Source organism: Chlorocebus sabaeus, chromosome 1, assembly GCF_047675955.1.
Source record: "Chlorocebus sabaeus isolate Y175 chromosome 1, mChlSab1.0.hap1, whole genome shotgun sequence".
Classification (NCBI taxonomy): Eukaryota; Metazoa; Chordata; class Mammalia; order Primates; family Cercopithecidae; genus Chlorocebus; species Chlorocebus sabaeus.
This window is the reverse complement of record NC_132904.1, coordinates 69,251,623-69,268,243: the sequence shown is the minus strand read 5'-3', so window position 1 is coordinate 69,268,243 and position 16,621 is coordinate 69,251,623. Positions and strand designations below refer to the sequence as shown.

The window sequence follows — 16,621 nt, the reverse complement described above, 5'->3', positions numbered from 1 at the left end:
CTGTTTCCTTGCCAGCACGAACCCCCAAACTCCATCTCCCAACATGCCGCGGGCGCCCTGTCTGTCAGCCTGACTCTTGAGCTCCTGAGAAATGTAGTTTTTCCAGCAGCCCAGCCCCAGAAAGGGCCTAGCCGTGAACTACAGTTCCCATGTGGCAATGCGCGTGCCATTCCGGTGGAATTCACCGCAGTCTCCAGTTTGCCGTGATGGATGCCAGAACCTGCACCTGGGGCTTGGTGACGCGGTGACTGAGATGCTGGAGTCCCCGGTGAGAAGGACGATGCCGAGCGCCCGTATTTTCTCCTGCCTGTCCTCAGACCGCCGCCGCTGTTGGGCTGTGGAGACGTCTCAACCAAAGTGGAGCCGACAGAGGCCCCGGGAGCCGTGGTGACAGCGGCGACAACCACTAGGAGGCGCGAGGCAGCGGTTCCCTTAGTCCGCCCCTAGTCCGGGACCTCTAGGCGGTCCCGGGCGAGAAGCGCACGCGCAAACGCGGGGCTTCGCAGCCTCTGTAAACACCAAAGAGCGCCTGCGCAAGCCGAGAGTCTCGGGATCGACACGTGGGGGCGCCTTAGTGAAGATAACCGTAATAAATAGTAACCTAACGGTCCAGTCGTCGTTCTGTGGTCCTTTCTTTTATGATTCACAAGGAATGACCCTCTTCATCGCCTCTCCTAATTCAGTCCTCACAACAGCCCTTTTACAAATGGGACAACAGGTTAGAGGAAGTCAGGCAGAGTCCCAGCATCATAGAGGGTAAACGGCCAGGGAAGGATCAGGATTCAAGGACTGCACCCAGGCTCTGCTTCCAGCTTGCTGTGTGACTGGGTAATTTTGTTCCCTTAGGGACCTGAGCTTTCTCATTTGTAAATGGGAACAGGCTGTTGGGAGGATCAAATGAGATCCAGGGGTGAAAACAGCTTAGTTACTTTCGGGAATTTACCCACGCTGTATATAAAGGCAAAATATTATTATAGTCAGGTGATTGTAGATTGAGGAACCCATTTCCTCATTCTGCAGATTGCAAACCTGAGGGCCCCAAGAGGGACAGGGGCTTCCCCCAGGTCTCGGCAGGCTGTGAGCAGGAGCTAAAGCCTAATCCTCCTGCCCTTGGGCCTGGAGCCCTTCCTTGTACCCCAGGGGTCAGTGTCTTTGTTGGATACAGGCTTAGATTGACTGACTGTACCCTGAGAACCTAGGGGAGTCCCTGTTCCCAATTCTTCTTCTACCCCCACCTTGGCCTGATGGAGGAAGACCCTGCTGTGTCGAGATGACCACAAGAGGCAGGAAGCTGAGGAGGATCTGGAAAATTCTGGAGGAAGAGGAGAGTGTTGCTGGAGCTGTACAGACCCTGCTTCTCAGGACAGTAGCCCAGGTAAGGGAAAGAGCCCAGGCGTGACAGATGAGGGGGCAGCACTAAGGGGGCAGACTCTGAATGGGTAGGAGTGGGAAGGCAGTGGACTCTGTTTCTGAGCTTAGGAGGAATCGGGTACTCAGGTGACTCCATCTGGGGGCATTGGAGCTGGAGGTGATACCTGGGCTGGCCTGGGTGATGAGAAAGGGAAGTGATGCACATTGAGCTGAGGCGGTAGTAGCCACTCCCCAGCCAGGTGAAGCGAGGTGGCACCTAGGCACACGGTGGCACCTGCAGGATTATGCAGCTACCCCCAGGGAAGGGGACTTTTCTCTGTCCCTTGGAGAGGTGGAGCTGGACTGTATGCAACTGATTCTCTCTAGATTGCTCTTAGAGGTTTTGGGGGTAGGTTGGGGGAAGGGCTGGGAGACTCTGAGGTCTTGTTACAGATTGGGACTCCCCAGGCAAGTCATGAAAGGCAGGTATTTGTAGAAATAGAAATCCAAGATCCTTCAACATATCCCATGTAGGCCAGGCACGGTGGCTCACGCCTGTAATCTCAGCACTTTGGGAGGCTGATGCGGGCGGATCACCTGAGGTTGGGAGTTCGAGATCAGCCTGACCAACATGGAGAAACCCCGTCTCTACTAAAAATACAAAAAAAATAAAAATAAAAATTAGGGTGGTGGTGGGCGCCTGTAGTCCCAGCTACTCAGGAGGCTGAGGCAGGAGAATGGTGTGATCCTGGGAGGCGCAGCTTGCAGTGAACCGAGATCATGCCACTGCACTCCAGCCTGGGTGACAGAGGGAGATTCTGTCTCAAAAAAAAAAAAAAAAAAAAAAAAATGAGCCAGGCGTGGTGGCGCATGCCTATAATCCTAGCTATTTGGGAGGCCGAGGCAGAAGAATCGCTTGAACCGGGGAGGCAGAGGTTGTCGTAATCCCAGATAGTTCCATTGCACTCCAGCCTGGGCAACAAGAGCAAAACTCTGTCTCAAAACAAAACAAAACAAAACAAAAACAAAAACAAAAAGATATCCAAGATAATTTGATGGAATTATCTGGAGGTGGATCTTGGATTCACCTCCAAGCATTTCATTATTTGGGCCTTCACTTATCATTTCTGTTTTTCAGCCCGAGAAACTGAGGCTGAAGAAGGAAAAGGACTCTTTTTTGTTTTGTTTTGTTGTTGTTGTTGTTGTTGTTGTTTTTGAGACGGAGTTTCGCTCTTGTTGCCCAGGCTGGAGTGCAAGGGTGCAATCTTGGCTCACTGCAACCTCCACCTCCTGGGTTCGAGCAATTCTCCTGCCTCAGCCTGCTGAGTAGCTGGGATTACAGGTGCCCGCCACCACGCCTGGCTCATTTTTTGTATTTTTAGTAGGGACACAGTTTCACCATGTTGACCAGGCTGGTCTCAAACTCCTGACCTCAGGTGATCTGTTCGTGGCTTTCCAGAGTGCTGTGATTACAGGCATGAGCCACCACACCCTGCCAGAAAAAGACTCTCTTAAGGACACACAAGGAGTTGGGGTAGAACTGGACTAGGACAGGGATCTTTCCATCACATGGCAGTAGTCAAACATCTTCATCAAACATTTATTTTAGTGTCTAATGTATGCTCCGAGAAGGACTAACTTGGGGTAGCAAATAGAAGCCAGGATTGTCCTCAGACCTGGCTTTTAACCAGCCCTCCCAGTGACTTAAGACTGTGATCCCGGGTGAGTCCCTGTCCCACTCTGAGCCTCAAATTGTCTGTAAAGTGGGGATGCTAAGCCTTGGGACTGTCTCAAGGTTTACCTGTAAATTAAATGAGTTAAGACCTGTTAAGTGCATAGACCAGCACCAGGCCCATGGTAAGCATTCAGTAACTGTTAGCCACTGTTGTTACTTGTGAACACAAGTGGAGGCAGGCCACAGATGGGGTTCTCCTAGAGTCATGCAGGGGCAGAGAAGCAGCAGCCCCAGGTCTGACCATCTCCAGATACCTCCACACCCTGCCCTGGGTGCCTGCATTTCTGGAAGTCAAGGAGGGGATCCCATCTCCTCCTCCAGTTCTGGGAACCTGGCAGGGGAGAAACGTCTTGAGCGTTTACACCTGCACATGCACATGATTCTCTTCCCCACAACCTGAGGCCAAGAGTGAATTTGGTTTTTACTCAAAGCTACACATTACAGCTCTGGAGAGTCAGACCAGAATAAGACCCTGGGCTCTTTCTGGCCTCTTCAAGGTGTGGGGTTGTGCATGAGCTTCCTGCTTGCACGGCAGAAGTCCATGAACGCTAACAGCAGGTTCTTGGTCCTCCTTTCCCCTCATGGAGCAGGAGCTGGGGGAAGAAGGGCGCCTGGTGGGAGACAGGGCCTGACATCAGATACCACCCCCCTGCCCACCTTGTTAGTAGTTGGAGGCCTGGCCCTGTGCTCACTTCAGCTCTGTTTCAAGTCTCCCTAATGGAAGTCTGGTTCAAACTCCTTATTTATAGAGGAGGAAAGAGAAGCCCAGAGAGGCCAAGAACTCACCAAGAGCCCCACAGTGAGGTAAGCGTGAGTCTGGTCCAGAACTCAAGCCTCCTGATTTCAGGTGAGGGCTCTGCCACAGCCATGCTGGAGGGGGCAGGGCTTGATTCCTCTCCTCCCCCGACTACCCTCATAGTCATGCTTGGAGCCAGCTCCCAGTGTGGCCACCTGGGTGGGCTGTGGTTTGCAGGGAGGGTTGGGAAGATGGAGAGGTAAGGGAAGGATAGTACAGGGCCTGGTTGGGAGAAGCCCAGGGCTGGCCTGGAGTCAGTGGGTCTGGGAGCTCTCCTTGGTGTGTGTGTGGCTGCTGCAGGATTGTGGGGCCTTCATCAGTCTGAGGCAGCAGAGGATGCAGATCCCGTGGGAGCACATTCCCGGAGGAGGGGAGCAAAGCAGGCTCAGGAGTGAGTCATGGAGCCCAAGCCCTAAATTTAGAAGGTGCTGAAAGAGGCAGTCTTCCCCCGGGAAGCCTGTGGAGATACCTGCTGACCCAGGACACCAGGGACTCACAGCAGGAAGCAGTGGTTGGCAGGAGTCCCCGGACAGCAGTGCCCATGGAAGCTGAGCCTGCTGCAGGCCTGTTCCAGGTGTGGGTTTGGAACCCAGGGTGAACCTTGACCCAGGGCAGAGCCTTCAGCACCATTCTCAGACAGAGCCCCTAGAGAATTGTGCCCACACCAGTCCTCATGCGCTCCTGGGAGCCAGCTCCTGGAACGTGGAGGGCCATGCTGCCCTCTGGCTAGATATGGCCAGACCCCCTGTGCCTCGCTGCTGTCCCAGCATGCAGCTGTCAGATATTGAGGAGGGGCTGTGTGGGTGCAAGGAGCAAATGCCATTGACACCAGGCCTTTCGCAGCTCTGCTTGGATTGAAGGTTAGGGAGGGGGACAAGATGTCATTTCAGCTACCTCTCTTCCCTCTCAACCCTCCAGGCTCTAGGTTAACCCCACTCAGGAAAAAGAAATCATTGCCTCCAGATTGAGGAACAAAGATGTAGGACAGAGGCCAGGCCTCGGAGACAGATGCCAGACCTAGGGGAAGGAAGCTCAGGAACTGAGAACTGATGGCAGCTGTGGCATTTATTGAGCACTCACTGTGTGCCAGACACTGTGCTAAGCATTCCACAGGATTTACTCACTTCATCCTCATTGTCATGACAGAAATTCTAGTAGTCCACCCAACTTAGATGGAACAACTGAGGTCAGACACAATGGCTCACACCTATAATCCCAGCACTTTGGGAGGCCAAGGCAGGAGGATTACTTGAGGCCAGAAGTTAGAGACCAGCCTGGGGAGACCCCATCTCTACAAAAAATTAAAAAGTTAGCTGGGTGTGGTGGTGTACACCTGTGGTCCCAGCTACTTAGGAGGTTGAGGAGAGAGGACCACTTGAGTCCCAGATTTCAAGGCTGCAATGTGCTATGATTGCACCACTGTACTCCAACCTGGGCAACAGAACAAGATCCTATCTTTAAAAAAAAAAAGGGCCGGGAGTAGGGGCTCACGCCTGTAATCCCAGTACTTTAGGAGGCTAAGTCAGGAAGATCACGAGGTCAAGAGTTCAAGACCAGCCTAGCCAACATAGTGAAACCCCATCTCTACTAAAAATACAAAAATTAGCCAGGCGTGGTGGTACATGCCTGTAGTCCCAGCTACTTGGGAGGCTGAGGCAGGAGAATCACTTGAACCTGGGAGGTGGCAGTGAGCCGAGATCACGCCACTGCACTCTAGCCTGGGCAACAGAATAAGATGCCATCCAAAAAAAAAAAGCTGAATTTTACAGAAGGAACAAATATATTTTTACTATAAGTACATCCCAAATATTTGCTAAATCTGGTAATCTTACACCCAAGGCACTGCCTCACCCACACTGAGAAACCTTGAAGTGCCACACAGTCACACCCCAGCTCCTACACAGGCCTCAGTCACTCGTGCTCCTGGGGAACGTGCACACCAGCACCGAGGTCACAGAGGTCTGTAGGTTGTCACTCACACATGGCTCTGCACACCCTCTCTAAGGAGGGGCACTGGGCCACAGTAGGTGCCTTTCACACTTGGTCTCACCTTCACAACCCCTTCAGGCAGAAGGTCAGGCAGGGACTGCTAGCCCCATTGGACAGATGAGGAAAATAAGGTCCAGTGGGAGAACTTACCCCAGATGTCCCAGTGTATGGTCCCTGGGTATAGAAGTTGGGCTATACCTGGGGCCATGCTACGTCCCTGGGTAGGTCCAGGCTCCCCAAGCAGGCCCACAGCACTCTGGCCACAAAGCCTCCCAGAGGAGCCCCTTCCCTCAGGAACAGTAACAGTCTAGGCTAGGCTTTGGGGCTGCCCCCGCCCCGCCAACCTCTCCTATCACCCAAAGGGTGACCCTGAGCCCTCCCCAGAAGCCCCACCAGTTCCAGGAGGTGGAAACTGTCCCGAGTCAGGACACTGAGGCCCCAACTTTGAGATAAAAAAGAAGAATAAACCAAAAGAAGGAAGTTGTGTGGGTTGCCAGAAAAGGAGCTGTGGTTCCAGGGCTGGAGTTCTTGCCCACCTTGGTGGAGGAAGGCCTAGACAACCTTATCCTTCCTGAAGACACAAGACACTGATGCCTCCACCCCTACCCAGCCTGAGCACAGAGCTGAAGGGAGGGCCTGGGGACAGGCAGATGGATCAGGCGCCTCTGACAGGAAACTCCAGGGCTTTTGGAAGGATGCATCGACCCCGAAATCGAACTGAGTTCCTACAGGTGGCAATGCCCAATAGACATCAACAGTGGGAGGGCCCAGCAGGCAGAGCGGGGTGTGGCCATCTGTGCCTGGGAACCCTCTGGAAGGGGAATCCACCTGGTTCTGCTCCAGGCCCTGCCCACCTCAGACAAGCCTCTGGCCCTCTCTAGGCCTGTTCTCCAGTCAAGAGGCCTCCCCGCCTGCTGGGGACTCTGTCAACTGTATGGTGGTGGCGGGAGGGATGGCAACTAGGGGGGAACCTGGGGGAGGCAGCAGCCCCTGCAAGGCCCAGAGGGCAGCTCCCAGGGTTCAGAGGTGCAGGGATCAGAGGATGGGGTGGGGAGAAGGATGGAAGAGGAAGCAGGACAGATGCCACAAAGTTCCCTGCTCGGTGGTCTTGTATAATGGCTTGGGCTAGGCAGCCAGGCCATCTGGGTTGAAACTGCTTACTTAGTGGTGTGTGGTCTAGAACAAGTTACTTAGCCTCTCTGTGTCTTAGCTGTCCCATTTCCTTTTTTTTTTTTTTGACACAGGATCTCACTCTGTCACCCAGGCTAGAGTGCAGTAGTACGATCATAGCTCGCTACAGCCTGGAACTCCTGGGCTCAAGTGATCCTCCCACCTCAGGCTCCTACTTAGTAGCTGGGACTACCAGCGTGTGCCACCATGCCCAGCTAAGTTTTACCTTTTTTGTAGAGACAGCATCTCACTATGTTCCCCAGGCTGGTCTCGAACTACTGGCCTCAAGCAGTCTTCCCACCTTAGCATCTCAAAGCACTGGAATTATAGGTGTGATTACAGGTGTGAGCCACTGCGCTCAGCTGTTGTCCTGTATTTTATTTGGCAACCCCACTTTGGTGCCGTGTGTGGCCTGGCATAACAAAGTGTGTGTAGCTGTGCAGGTCTGGCCCTGTGTAATAGCAAGGTGAAGTGTTTCTGTGTGGGACTGTGACGGGACATCAGGAGAACTGCAGGTGGGGGTGACCCTAACCTGCACTGACTTTGAGGCTGCGCACTACAGTGTGGCTCCCTGAGGCTCCAGCAGCTCCCTAAGGGCAGGTGTGAGCTGTTTGCTCAGTGAGGCCCAGCAAGGTGTGAGACCCACCCTGGGCAAACACTTAGATCCGGCTCCAGGTGGGACTGGGATGGAACACCTATTGCCACTGTGAAGGACACGTCCCTCTCAAGGCCAACCCAGCCCTAGGGGCCTCAGAGTTCTTGGTGCTGAACCTTTTTTTTTTTTTTAACTGGAGATGATGGTGTGGCACCATCTCAGCTCACTGCAGCCTTGACCTTCCAGGCTCAAGCCATCCTCTTGCCTTAGCCTTCTGAGTAGCTGGGACCTCAGGTGTGCACCACCACGCCCAGCTAATTTTTTAATTTTTAGTAGAGATGGGGTTTCACCATGTTGCCCAGTCAGGTCCTGAGCTCTTGGACTTGTGCAGTCTGCCTGCTTTGGCCTCCCTAAGTGCTGGGATTACAGGTGTGAGCCACCGCGTCCAGCCTGCTGCACCTTTCTGAGGGTCTCTGGAACCCCTCCTCCATGCCACTGCTTCCTGGTGACGTCACACAGGTCACTGCCCAATCTTCTAGAACAGTGCCAGGACACTGCCTTGTTGCCCTGGACAACCTGGGAATTTGCTCCACCAAAACTGGCAGGCAGGGTTACCCCGAGGAGGGGGTGGGGGAGAAGAGGTAGGGGTGGGTCCCTATCATCTCCCAGAGGGGAGATCAAGGCAGCCATCACCTGTCTAACTAGATGGTGAGTAGGGGTGGGCATCCTGGAGCAAGGCTAGACTTTCAGGCCCCTCATTGTCCAGGACACTGGGCAGGTTGCAGGGCACCAAGGGAGGCTGACTCTTGAGGCTGAGAGAGGGCAGTGACTGTGTCAGGGTCACTGGCAGGCAAGTGGAAGGTGTGGTATGTCATAGGGGGTGGGAGGAGCAGGAGCCTCAGGTTAGGAGCTGAGAGACCTAGGTTTTCTTTCCTGTTTTTTTTGAGACAGAGACTCCATCACCCAGGCTAGAGTGCAGTGGCCCAATCTCTGCTCACTGCAACCTCCACCTCCCAGGTTCAAGCTATTCTCCTGCCTCAGTCTCCTGAGTAGCCTCCCAGGCGCATGCCACCACACCTGGCTAATTTTTGTATTTTTAGTAGAGATGAGGTTTCACCATGTTGGCCAGGCTGGTCTTGAACTCCTGACCTCAGGTGATCTGCCCGTGTCAGCCTCCCAAAGTGCTGGGATCACAGGTGTGAGCCATCGCACCTGGCCCCTAGGTTCTTATTTCTACTTCGTCCCTGCTAGTAGGATCTTTGTTTCTCTATCTGTACAGGGAGGGGGTGGGGCCAGATGCCCTTAGTCTGAGGGGTCTTTAGTTCTGCTGTGGGGAGTTCAGGAGAGTGTTAGGGACCAGGTCATGGGGTGGCTGGCTACAGGCAGGTGCCCTGACCCCTCCTCCAACAGCCATTAGGGGGTAGTGAGCAAAAAGTCTGGTGGGACTCTTTCCAAGTGCCCCCTTCCTCAGTTCCAGGAGTCTAGGTCAGTCCTGAGTTACTGGAGTCCCCTTAGGGCTTCTGACTTGCTGTGTGATGCAGGGGCACCCCGTGCTCCCCACAACCTCAACTGCTCTGTCTGCGAGGGGCACGTATGAGATCCAGGCCTGCCCAGTGCCCTGTGTAATGATGCCTCACATTCCCACGCTGTTTCTCAGTTTGTCAAGCGCCTTCTCGTACACAGTCTCACCTTCTATACCCACTCTGGCTCCTGCTCTGTGATGCCCCATTCTGGAACTGGGACCCAGAGAGTAGCCAGACCTGGACTCTAGCCTGGGGGCTCAGAGAGGCACCTCAATTCACTTCCTGGGCAGGGGACCAGATCTGGGGCAGGGGACTGCAGTGGGCAGAGCAGCGGCATGCTTTGCCAAAACTGTTTTCATTGTTTGATCTTCCATGAGACTCAAAACTTGCCAAACCATCATGTCAAGATGGTTGGAACTGTGCATTTTTGGACAGTGTATTCCTCCCTGCCCCACTCACCCCCACCAGTTTTATTTTTAGTTATTTATCTGGGGGTGAAACTGGCACATATACAACTCTTTTCCCTGCCATAATTCTCAGAGGATAGGTATTATTATTCCAGATGAGGAAACTGGGGCTCAGAGAAGGCCTGTCACTGGCTTCTGGTAACACAGCTAGGAAATCAGAGGTCCAGGATTTGAACTCAGCTCCACAGGCCCTTTGTGCTGCTAGGTTGTGGGTCCTCCCCAGACTCCTCTCCCCGAGCCCCTCCAGCCCTCCTGGGCTCATTCTTCTGCTCTGGAGCAGATGGGGTCCTTCTTGGCTGCTTAGAGGTGTTCTGAGAAGGATATGAATCGGCTTTGTCATGTTTGAGAGGTTTTCATGAGACCCAGATCCAGAGATACTGAAATTCCTGGGAGGGGTAGCATTTGCAAGGGCAAATTAACGATGAGTAGAATGAGATGATACCCTTCTACCCACCTGCTGGCGAGGTAGCCTAGCCTAAACCTAGGACCCAGGGATGAGCCCAGGGCCTGGCTGCCTGAGCCCTCAGGTGCCACGTCACCCACCTTTACCGACCCAAGGTCCAAAAGATTCTTGGTTCTTCTGTGTTTTGATCTGAGTGATGGTTTGGTTCTTTTTTTTTTTTTTTTTTGAGACAGAGTTTCGCTCTTTTTGCCCAGGCTGGAGTGCAATGGCGCGATCTCGGCTCACCGCAACCTCCGCCTCCCGGGTTCAAGCGATTCTCCTGCCTCAGCCTCCCGAGTAGCTGGGATTACAGGCATGTGCCACCACCCCGGCTAATTTTGTATTTTTAGTAGAGACAGGGTTTCTCCATGTTGGTCAGGCTGGTCTTGAACTCCCGACCTCAGGTGATCCACCTGCCTTGGCCTCCCAAAGTGCTGGGATTACAAGCGTGAGCCACTGCGCCCGGCGATGGTTTAGTTCTTGCCATCTGCACCTCCCTGAGTTTTTCTCTCTCTGGCAGCTCTCTAGGGTGGGGAAGTCCTTCTGTCAGTCTGCCCTCACTGCTACCTCCTGTCACCTGGCCTTGTCTTTTTTGCCCTGGACTGGATGGTGGGTGTGAGAGGTTTGCTGCCCTGGTGCCTGCTATCTGCTGAGGTGTGTTTTATTGGGGTCCTAAAAAGGCAGGAGCCACCAGGCCTGTGCTGCCACCTCTTTTCCTCATGGCACATCCAAGAGGATACAGTTCACAAAGCAAAGCAGGCTTTGGCTCTACTGGGGTCCCCTTTGGGTTTTATCTGAGACCCACACTGCCTGAGTGTCCCACCCAGGCAGTGTGGGTATCAGGTAAAACTGCTGAGGCCTGGGGAGGGGCAGTGACCTGCCTAGAGTTAGAGGCAGAGGAGGTAGATAGCACAGAGTCAGAGCCTGGGCATCCTGAGCCCAGAGCCAGCCCCCTGCCACCCACTCATTCCCAGACACTTTTCAGGAGTGTGGTTTAGAAGGGATGGGTGATTATCTGACTGTGCCTCCCACACTGCAGATGGGAGGCCTGGAGATCTAAGGTCATTCACACAGGCTTCATGAGGACCTGCAGCACATTGTCCAGGATTCACTTTGCAGGAAGCCCTTTGGGGTCACTTGCTATCATAGCTCCCCGCTCACCCCCACTCATTTTTAAAATGTGGCCTAATTTACAAACATCTCGGCGCTTTAAGCACTTCAGGAAGAAACACCTCTATTTGTGAAGCACCGTGACAAATCCTCGACTCCTCGTTTTTTTTCTTAGCACATTTAAGAAAAGCTGTTCCATCCTAGAGCTCTAGGCTGGTGAGGCTAGGAGGCACCTTAGGGTTATCCATTCTGATTCCCTTTTTCTGTAAATGGAAAACTAAGGGCCAGAGAGGAGGAGGCAGCGCGGCACAGACAGGAACGGAGGTGGGAGGAGGCTGACATCTGCATGCTGGTCAGGATGATTGTGGCAGGTTCTTGTTGGGCCCTGTTAGTTGCTCATCCAGAGGAGCTCACCACAGTGGCTGGGACAGACTGCCACACTCACCCTGGCCTGGCCTCAGACAAGTTGAGCTACTGGACTCAGTTCACACCGAGCAGATGGAGGAAGAGCTGGCACTAGGACCCAGGGGGCTGGGGGGAGCCTCCCGAGCTGGAAGGGATGGCAGGAGCCCTGGTGCAGGTAGCTATGGAGCTCTGGCCAACTCTGCCTGGGGAGGTAAGAGAGCCCAGAGCCCTGGGCCAGATGCTCTTGAGAGCCTAGTCTAGTCCATAGGAGGTGTGCGTGTATGCGTGCATGTTTGTGTGTGTGTACACGCACGTGTGTGCATGCTGAGAAGGTGGTGCTGGTAGACAAGGGCCAGAGTGTGGGGCTGGAGGGAGTCCCGGTTCAAGCTCCCAGGTACGAGTGAGACGGGGGTGGAGATTTTGCCTACGTCTGGCCAGCTTGTGAACCTTGAGCCTTGTGGGTTGGATCGGCTTCCTGCTGGGTTTGCACTGCCCGGTGGGAATGGGGTTGGGTGTGTGTAGGCTTGGTGTGCCTCTAGCTTGGTGGGGGAATGCAAGCTGTGGGCATCTCTGAGCTGCTGTGGGGCTGTCATCCCTGCGAGTTAGTCTCTTGATTGTCATGGGGGTGTGTGCCCATCTTTGGATCTCTGGGGTATTGAGTGGGGGCGTCTCTGGGTTGTTCTGGGGACAGCGTGCCTGTGTGTAAATACTGTAGGTTGTTGCAGAGGTGTGTACCTGTGAGTATGGGAGGTGGTGGAGAGAAGGGGTTCACAGTCAACTTCCAGAATTCCTCTTCTTGCACCTCGTGGCCCTTCCTCGCAAAGCCCACTCTGTCTTGGCCTCTCCTCACCCCGTCCCCGGTCTCCGCTGGGGACTGGCCGCACGCGCGCCAGGTCCCCTCCCGGGGCCGGCGGGGGCGGGCGCTAGGACCCTGCGGGGCGGGGCGGGGCGGGGCTCGCAGCTCAGTCAGCTTCACCTCCGCAGCCTGGAAAATCCCGAGCCGCGGCCGCGGAGCCCCCGAGCCCCCAGCCTAGCCGGGAGGGGCGCGCGGGGCGGGGGCCCGGGGCGGGGGCCCGGGGCGGCGCCGGGCGGCGGGACCCACTGCTCTTTCCCCAGAGCCCCCGCGCGGCCCCGGGTCGCCCGGGCAGCTGCGGCGGCGGCGCTCGCACCCCAGCCCCGGCGGGCCCCAGCGGAGCGGCGGGCACAGGTGAGCAGCCTGGCCCGGAGGGCGCCCCTCCCGCCCCGCCACCCGCCCCGCGCCCGCCCGGCGTCGCCGCGAGTTAGTTAAGCAGGTTCCCCGCACCGTCCCTCCCCTCGGGTCCCGGCCGGTCCCTGGGTCCCGACGGGCGCCCGCCGGCCACCGCGTCCCATACGCAGTCTCCACACCGGCCCCAAAGGGTCTGGGGCGCTCCTCGGGAGGGGGCCTCCGAGGCTGTCCAGCGCCCGTCCGCCCTTCCCCGGGGCCAGCCCCTGCCTCTCTCTAGCTCCCCACCCGCCAGGACCCCGAACAGCCCCACCCGCGCCCCCAGCGCGCTGATTCCCGTCCCCAAACCGGTCTTGCAGGTCCCAGGAAGGTGGCGTCAGCATCTGCAACCGCGTCTACGTTGTCGGAGCCTCCGCGGAGGACCCAGGAGAGCCGGACTAGGGCCAGGGCCCTGGGCCTCCCCACACTCCCTATGGAGAAGCCGGCGGCCTCCACAGAGCCCCAAGGGCCTCGGCCGGTCCTGGGCCGTGAGAGTGTCCAGGTGCCCGATGACCAAGACTTTCGCAGCTTCCGGTCAGAGTGTGAGGCCGAGGTGGGCTGGAACCTGACCTACAGCAAGGCCGGGGTGTCTGTCTGGGTGCAGGCTCTGGAGATGGATCGGACGCTGCACAAGATCAAGGTAGGATTGCCCACTATCACTTCAGCCTCCACTGCACCCTTACTGCCTCTCTTCCGGAGTCTCCTGGTCCTCAGACACCTGACTATGTATCTGGGCCCAGAGAGAGTCTCCTGCCAGGGACCGGGAGGAGGCCAAGCCCCATCACACAGATGGGCCAACCGAGGCCTGGAGAGCAGGAGTGACTCAACCTGCCTCTCTCAGCTGGAACCCAGGCTTCTGCATGCCCCTGCCTGCTCCAGGGAGCTGGGCTGCTGCCAGGCCCTTCTAGGAGAGTGGTCTCCCTCAGGGACCCCTCTGCTTGGGAAGCCTGCACCTGGTTCCTGACTTGAGTTACTCCAGTTGGGAGACTGGGCCCTTCTCTCCTTGATTCCTGGTTCTCTCAGCCTGAACGGGGTCTCCTTCCCTGCTTTTTGCACCCTGCGGTGCCCAGAACCTGAGTCCTTCCTGCCTGATGCCCTGCTCTTGCTCTTTCCCTTCCCTCCCTCCGTGGCTGCTCCCTCAGTCTTCTGCAGGGACTCAGGATTGTGGCTGGCAGATCCTGAAGGCAGGGCTCTGATACCCCTGCCTTGCACAGAGCCAGGCTGCAGGTGGGCTGGGGGAGGAAGGGGCCTGGGGTCAAGGGAAGCCAACATAGGGAGCAGTTGCAGACACATCAGTCGCTCACAGTCATCTCCCCTGCTCCTCCCAACCCCACAATTCTCCTCTCTTTGCCTTGCAGGGCAGGCTTGGGGTTTGGGACCTTGGGAACCCACCTCCCCCAGAGGACCAGATGGGGGGGGTGGTGAAGACTCTGGTTTAAGGGCCTCGATAGCTGCCCCCAATACATCTGGTGTTGCTGTGGGTGCTGCATTTCCAGGGTTCTTAGGTCTCCCTGCAGTGGGCTTTGGCAGTAGGCTGTGCCCTTCGCCTCCCTCTTCCTTGCCTTCTCCCTTCTGCTATCCTCCTGGAAATGTGGAGGAGTCCACCCTCCCCTTCTGCCTAGTCTCAGACTTAGCTCGGGCATGTATCTTGGCCTCTTACCAAGGCCTGAGATGTCTGATCTTTCCCCTCTGACCCTAAGCCCTTCTGCCTCACTTTGTCTTAGTCATTTACATATACTTCTGTCCTTCCCCACAGGATTATCTGCTTCTCACTTTCTGCCTCCCCTTCTCTTCTCTGACTCTGTCTGCACCTTGGCCATCTGACTGTCTTTCCCTCTGGGTTTCCATGTGTGTCTCCCACTTTGGGATTCGCTGCCCAGGGCCAGAGGACCTTGACCTGTGTCTGAGCCTGAGGAGCAGGGAAGGGGAAGGCGGTTGGCATGTCCCCGCTGGTTGTTCCCTGAGAGCAGGGACAGGTCCTATCCTCTTTTTTTTTTTTTTTTTTTTTTGAGAAGCCTCACTCTGTCACCCAGGCTGAAGTGCAGTAGCAGGATCTCAGCTCACTGCAGCCTCCACCTCCCAGGTTCAAGTGATTCTTCTGCCTCAGCCTCCTGAGTAGCTGGGACTGCTAGTGCACACCACCACACTCAGCTAATTTTTGTATTTGTAGTAGAGATGGGGTTTCACCATATTGGCCAGGCTGGTCTTGAACTCCTGACCTCAAGTGATCCACCCGCCTCAGCCTCCCAGGTTCTGTCCTCTTTGCGTCCCCAGCATCCAACACAGTTAGAGCAGGGATATTGGTGGAAGAGAGAGGGAAGGAAAGAATGAAGGAACAAATTGAATGAAAGGTGAGAAGGGAATTCACAAGAGCCTGACTGTGACCTGGGAAAACCTTCAGGTGGGCAGTGCACACTGGGGGAGAAGTGTAGTTTCCCTACCAAGCTGGCACTCCAGAAAGTCAGGGGAGGAGGGGTCTGAACTGAGGCCAGTACTCCCACCCTCTATGTCAATAGGGCAGAGCTACCTCCTCATCTGGCTTGGTTAATGAACAAACCCTGCCCAGCCCAGGCCTGGAATTGGTGGGTCTGGGGCCCAGGCTGACTGCAACAGACCACTTGTGGCCAGAACAGGCTTGTCAGGTGGCCTTCCTGGTGGGTGGCGGAGACTTGGAAACCTGGGGTGTTATAGGCTTCTGGACAGGCATACACCCTTCTGGGCAGCCAGGACCCTACCCTCCTTTTCTTTCAGACTGAACAGATGTTGGAGATGCTGAAGGGCCCTTAGTAATCCCTATGTCATACCCTTCCTGCCCCTGGATGCAGGTGAGGATATTGGGGCTCAGAGAGGGGCAGGGACCTGCCTAGAGTCACACAGCTGTCTCAGCAGAGCTGGGTCTGGAACCCAGATCTACAGCATCTTGGCTAGTGCTCCTTCCTTGCTTCTCCTTGCAGGCTGCCTCCCCAGCTTTGCTCCCCACAATGGAGAGAGGGTGGGGAGAGGAGGTGAGCAGAGCCCAGACCCAGGAAGGAGGCTGGGACCCTGGTTATGGGCACCCCAAGGTGCCAGCTCCCTGCTCCTCATCCTCTCAGCACAGCTAGTTGGCGCTCTGGGAGAGATGGACAGAGGCCTGTGATCTTCCCATCCCCAAGATTCCAGGACTCCCAGGTTCCATGCAGATAATCCCATTTCTGATAAATGAGAGCCCCTGCTCTGAGCCAAGCATTTCTCCCCCTCATCTAATTTGCTCTGAGGCTAGTCTGGGGCAGTAGTAGTCTTGTCTGCATGTTACAAACAAAGAAACTGAGGCTGAGCGAGGTAATGTTATTTGCCTAAGGTCATGCCACAGCTGAGGCAAGAGTGGAACCATGCCAGCCTGGCTCCAGAGCCCCTGCCCCTCTCCGCATGGGCTCGCATCTTAGTCAACACTGTGACCTTTAACCCCATCCATAACTCTTTGAAGGCCTAGAGGACGCTGTGTTCTTATCATCCTATTCTTGTTTGATGGATGAGAAAGCCGAGGCCCACAAAGGGGAGTGGCTTGCCAAGGTCACCCAGCAGGTCTGGAGCCAGAATCTCTGGCAATGACTGGGTCACTCCAGGAGGCTGGGACTCAACTACAGGTGTTTGCTGAACTTCTGCCCCCCTTTCCCCCTCCCCTCTCCTGCCCCAGCCTGCTCTGGGCCTGTCCCCAGAGCTGGGAAAGCCAGCTGCCCCCTGGACATGCCCGGTGCTCCTGATCCCAGGGTGGGGGTGGGACTCCACCTAGCTATCTACCTGATTCATTTCCTCCTCC

At 55.8% G+C, this 16,621-nt stretch overlaps 1 protein-coding gene across 3 annotated transcripts in view; it reads left to right on the top strand.

The window, feature by feature from the left end:
- The first annotated feature begins 633 nt into the window (after positions 1 to 633).
- STARD10 (StAR related lipid transfer domain containing 10) overlaps positions 634 to 16,621 on the top strand; it is a 39,760-nt gene continuing 23,772 nt past the window's right edge. The window contains exons 1-2 of one of the 3 annotated variants that reach the window (XM_008020048.3): positions 634 to 1,375; positions 13,146 to 13,465. In XM_008020048.3, the coding sequence (XP_008018239.1) occupies positions 13,259 to 13,465 (207 nt within the window). In that variant the 5' untranslated portion in view covers positions 634 to 1,375; positions 13,146 to 13,258. Of the gene's footprint in view, positions 1,376 to 12,646; positions 12,790 to 13,145; positions 13,466 to 16,621 lie in introns of those variants that run through there. The other 2 variants (XM_008020047.3, XM_073019184.1) reach the window with 2 other exon arrangements.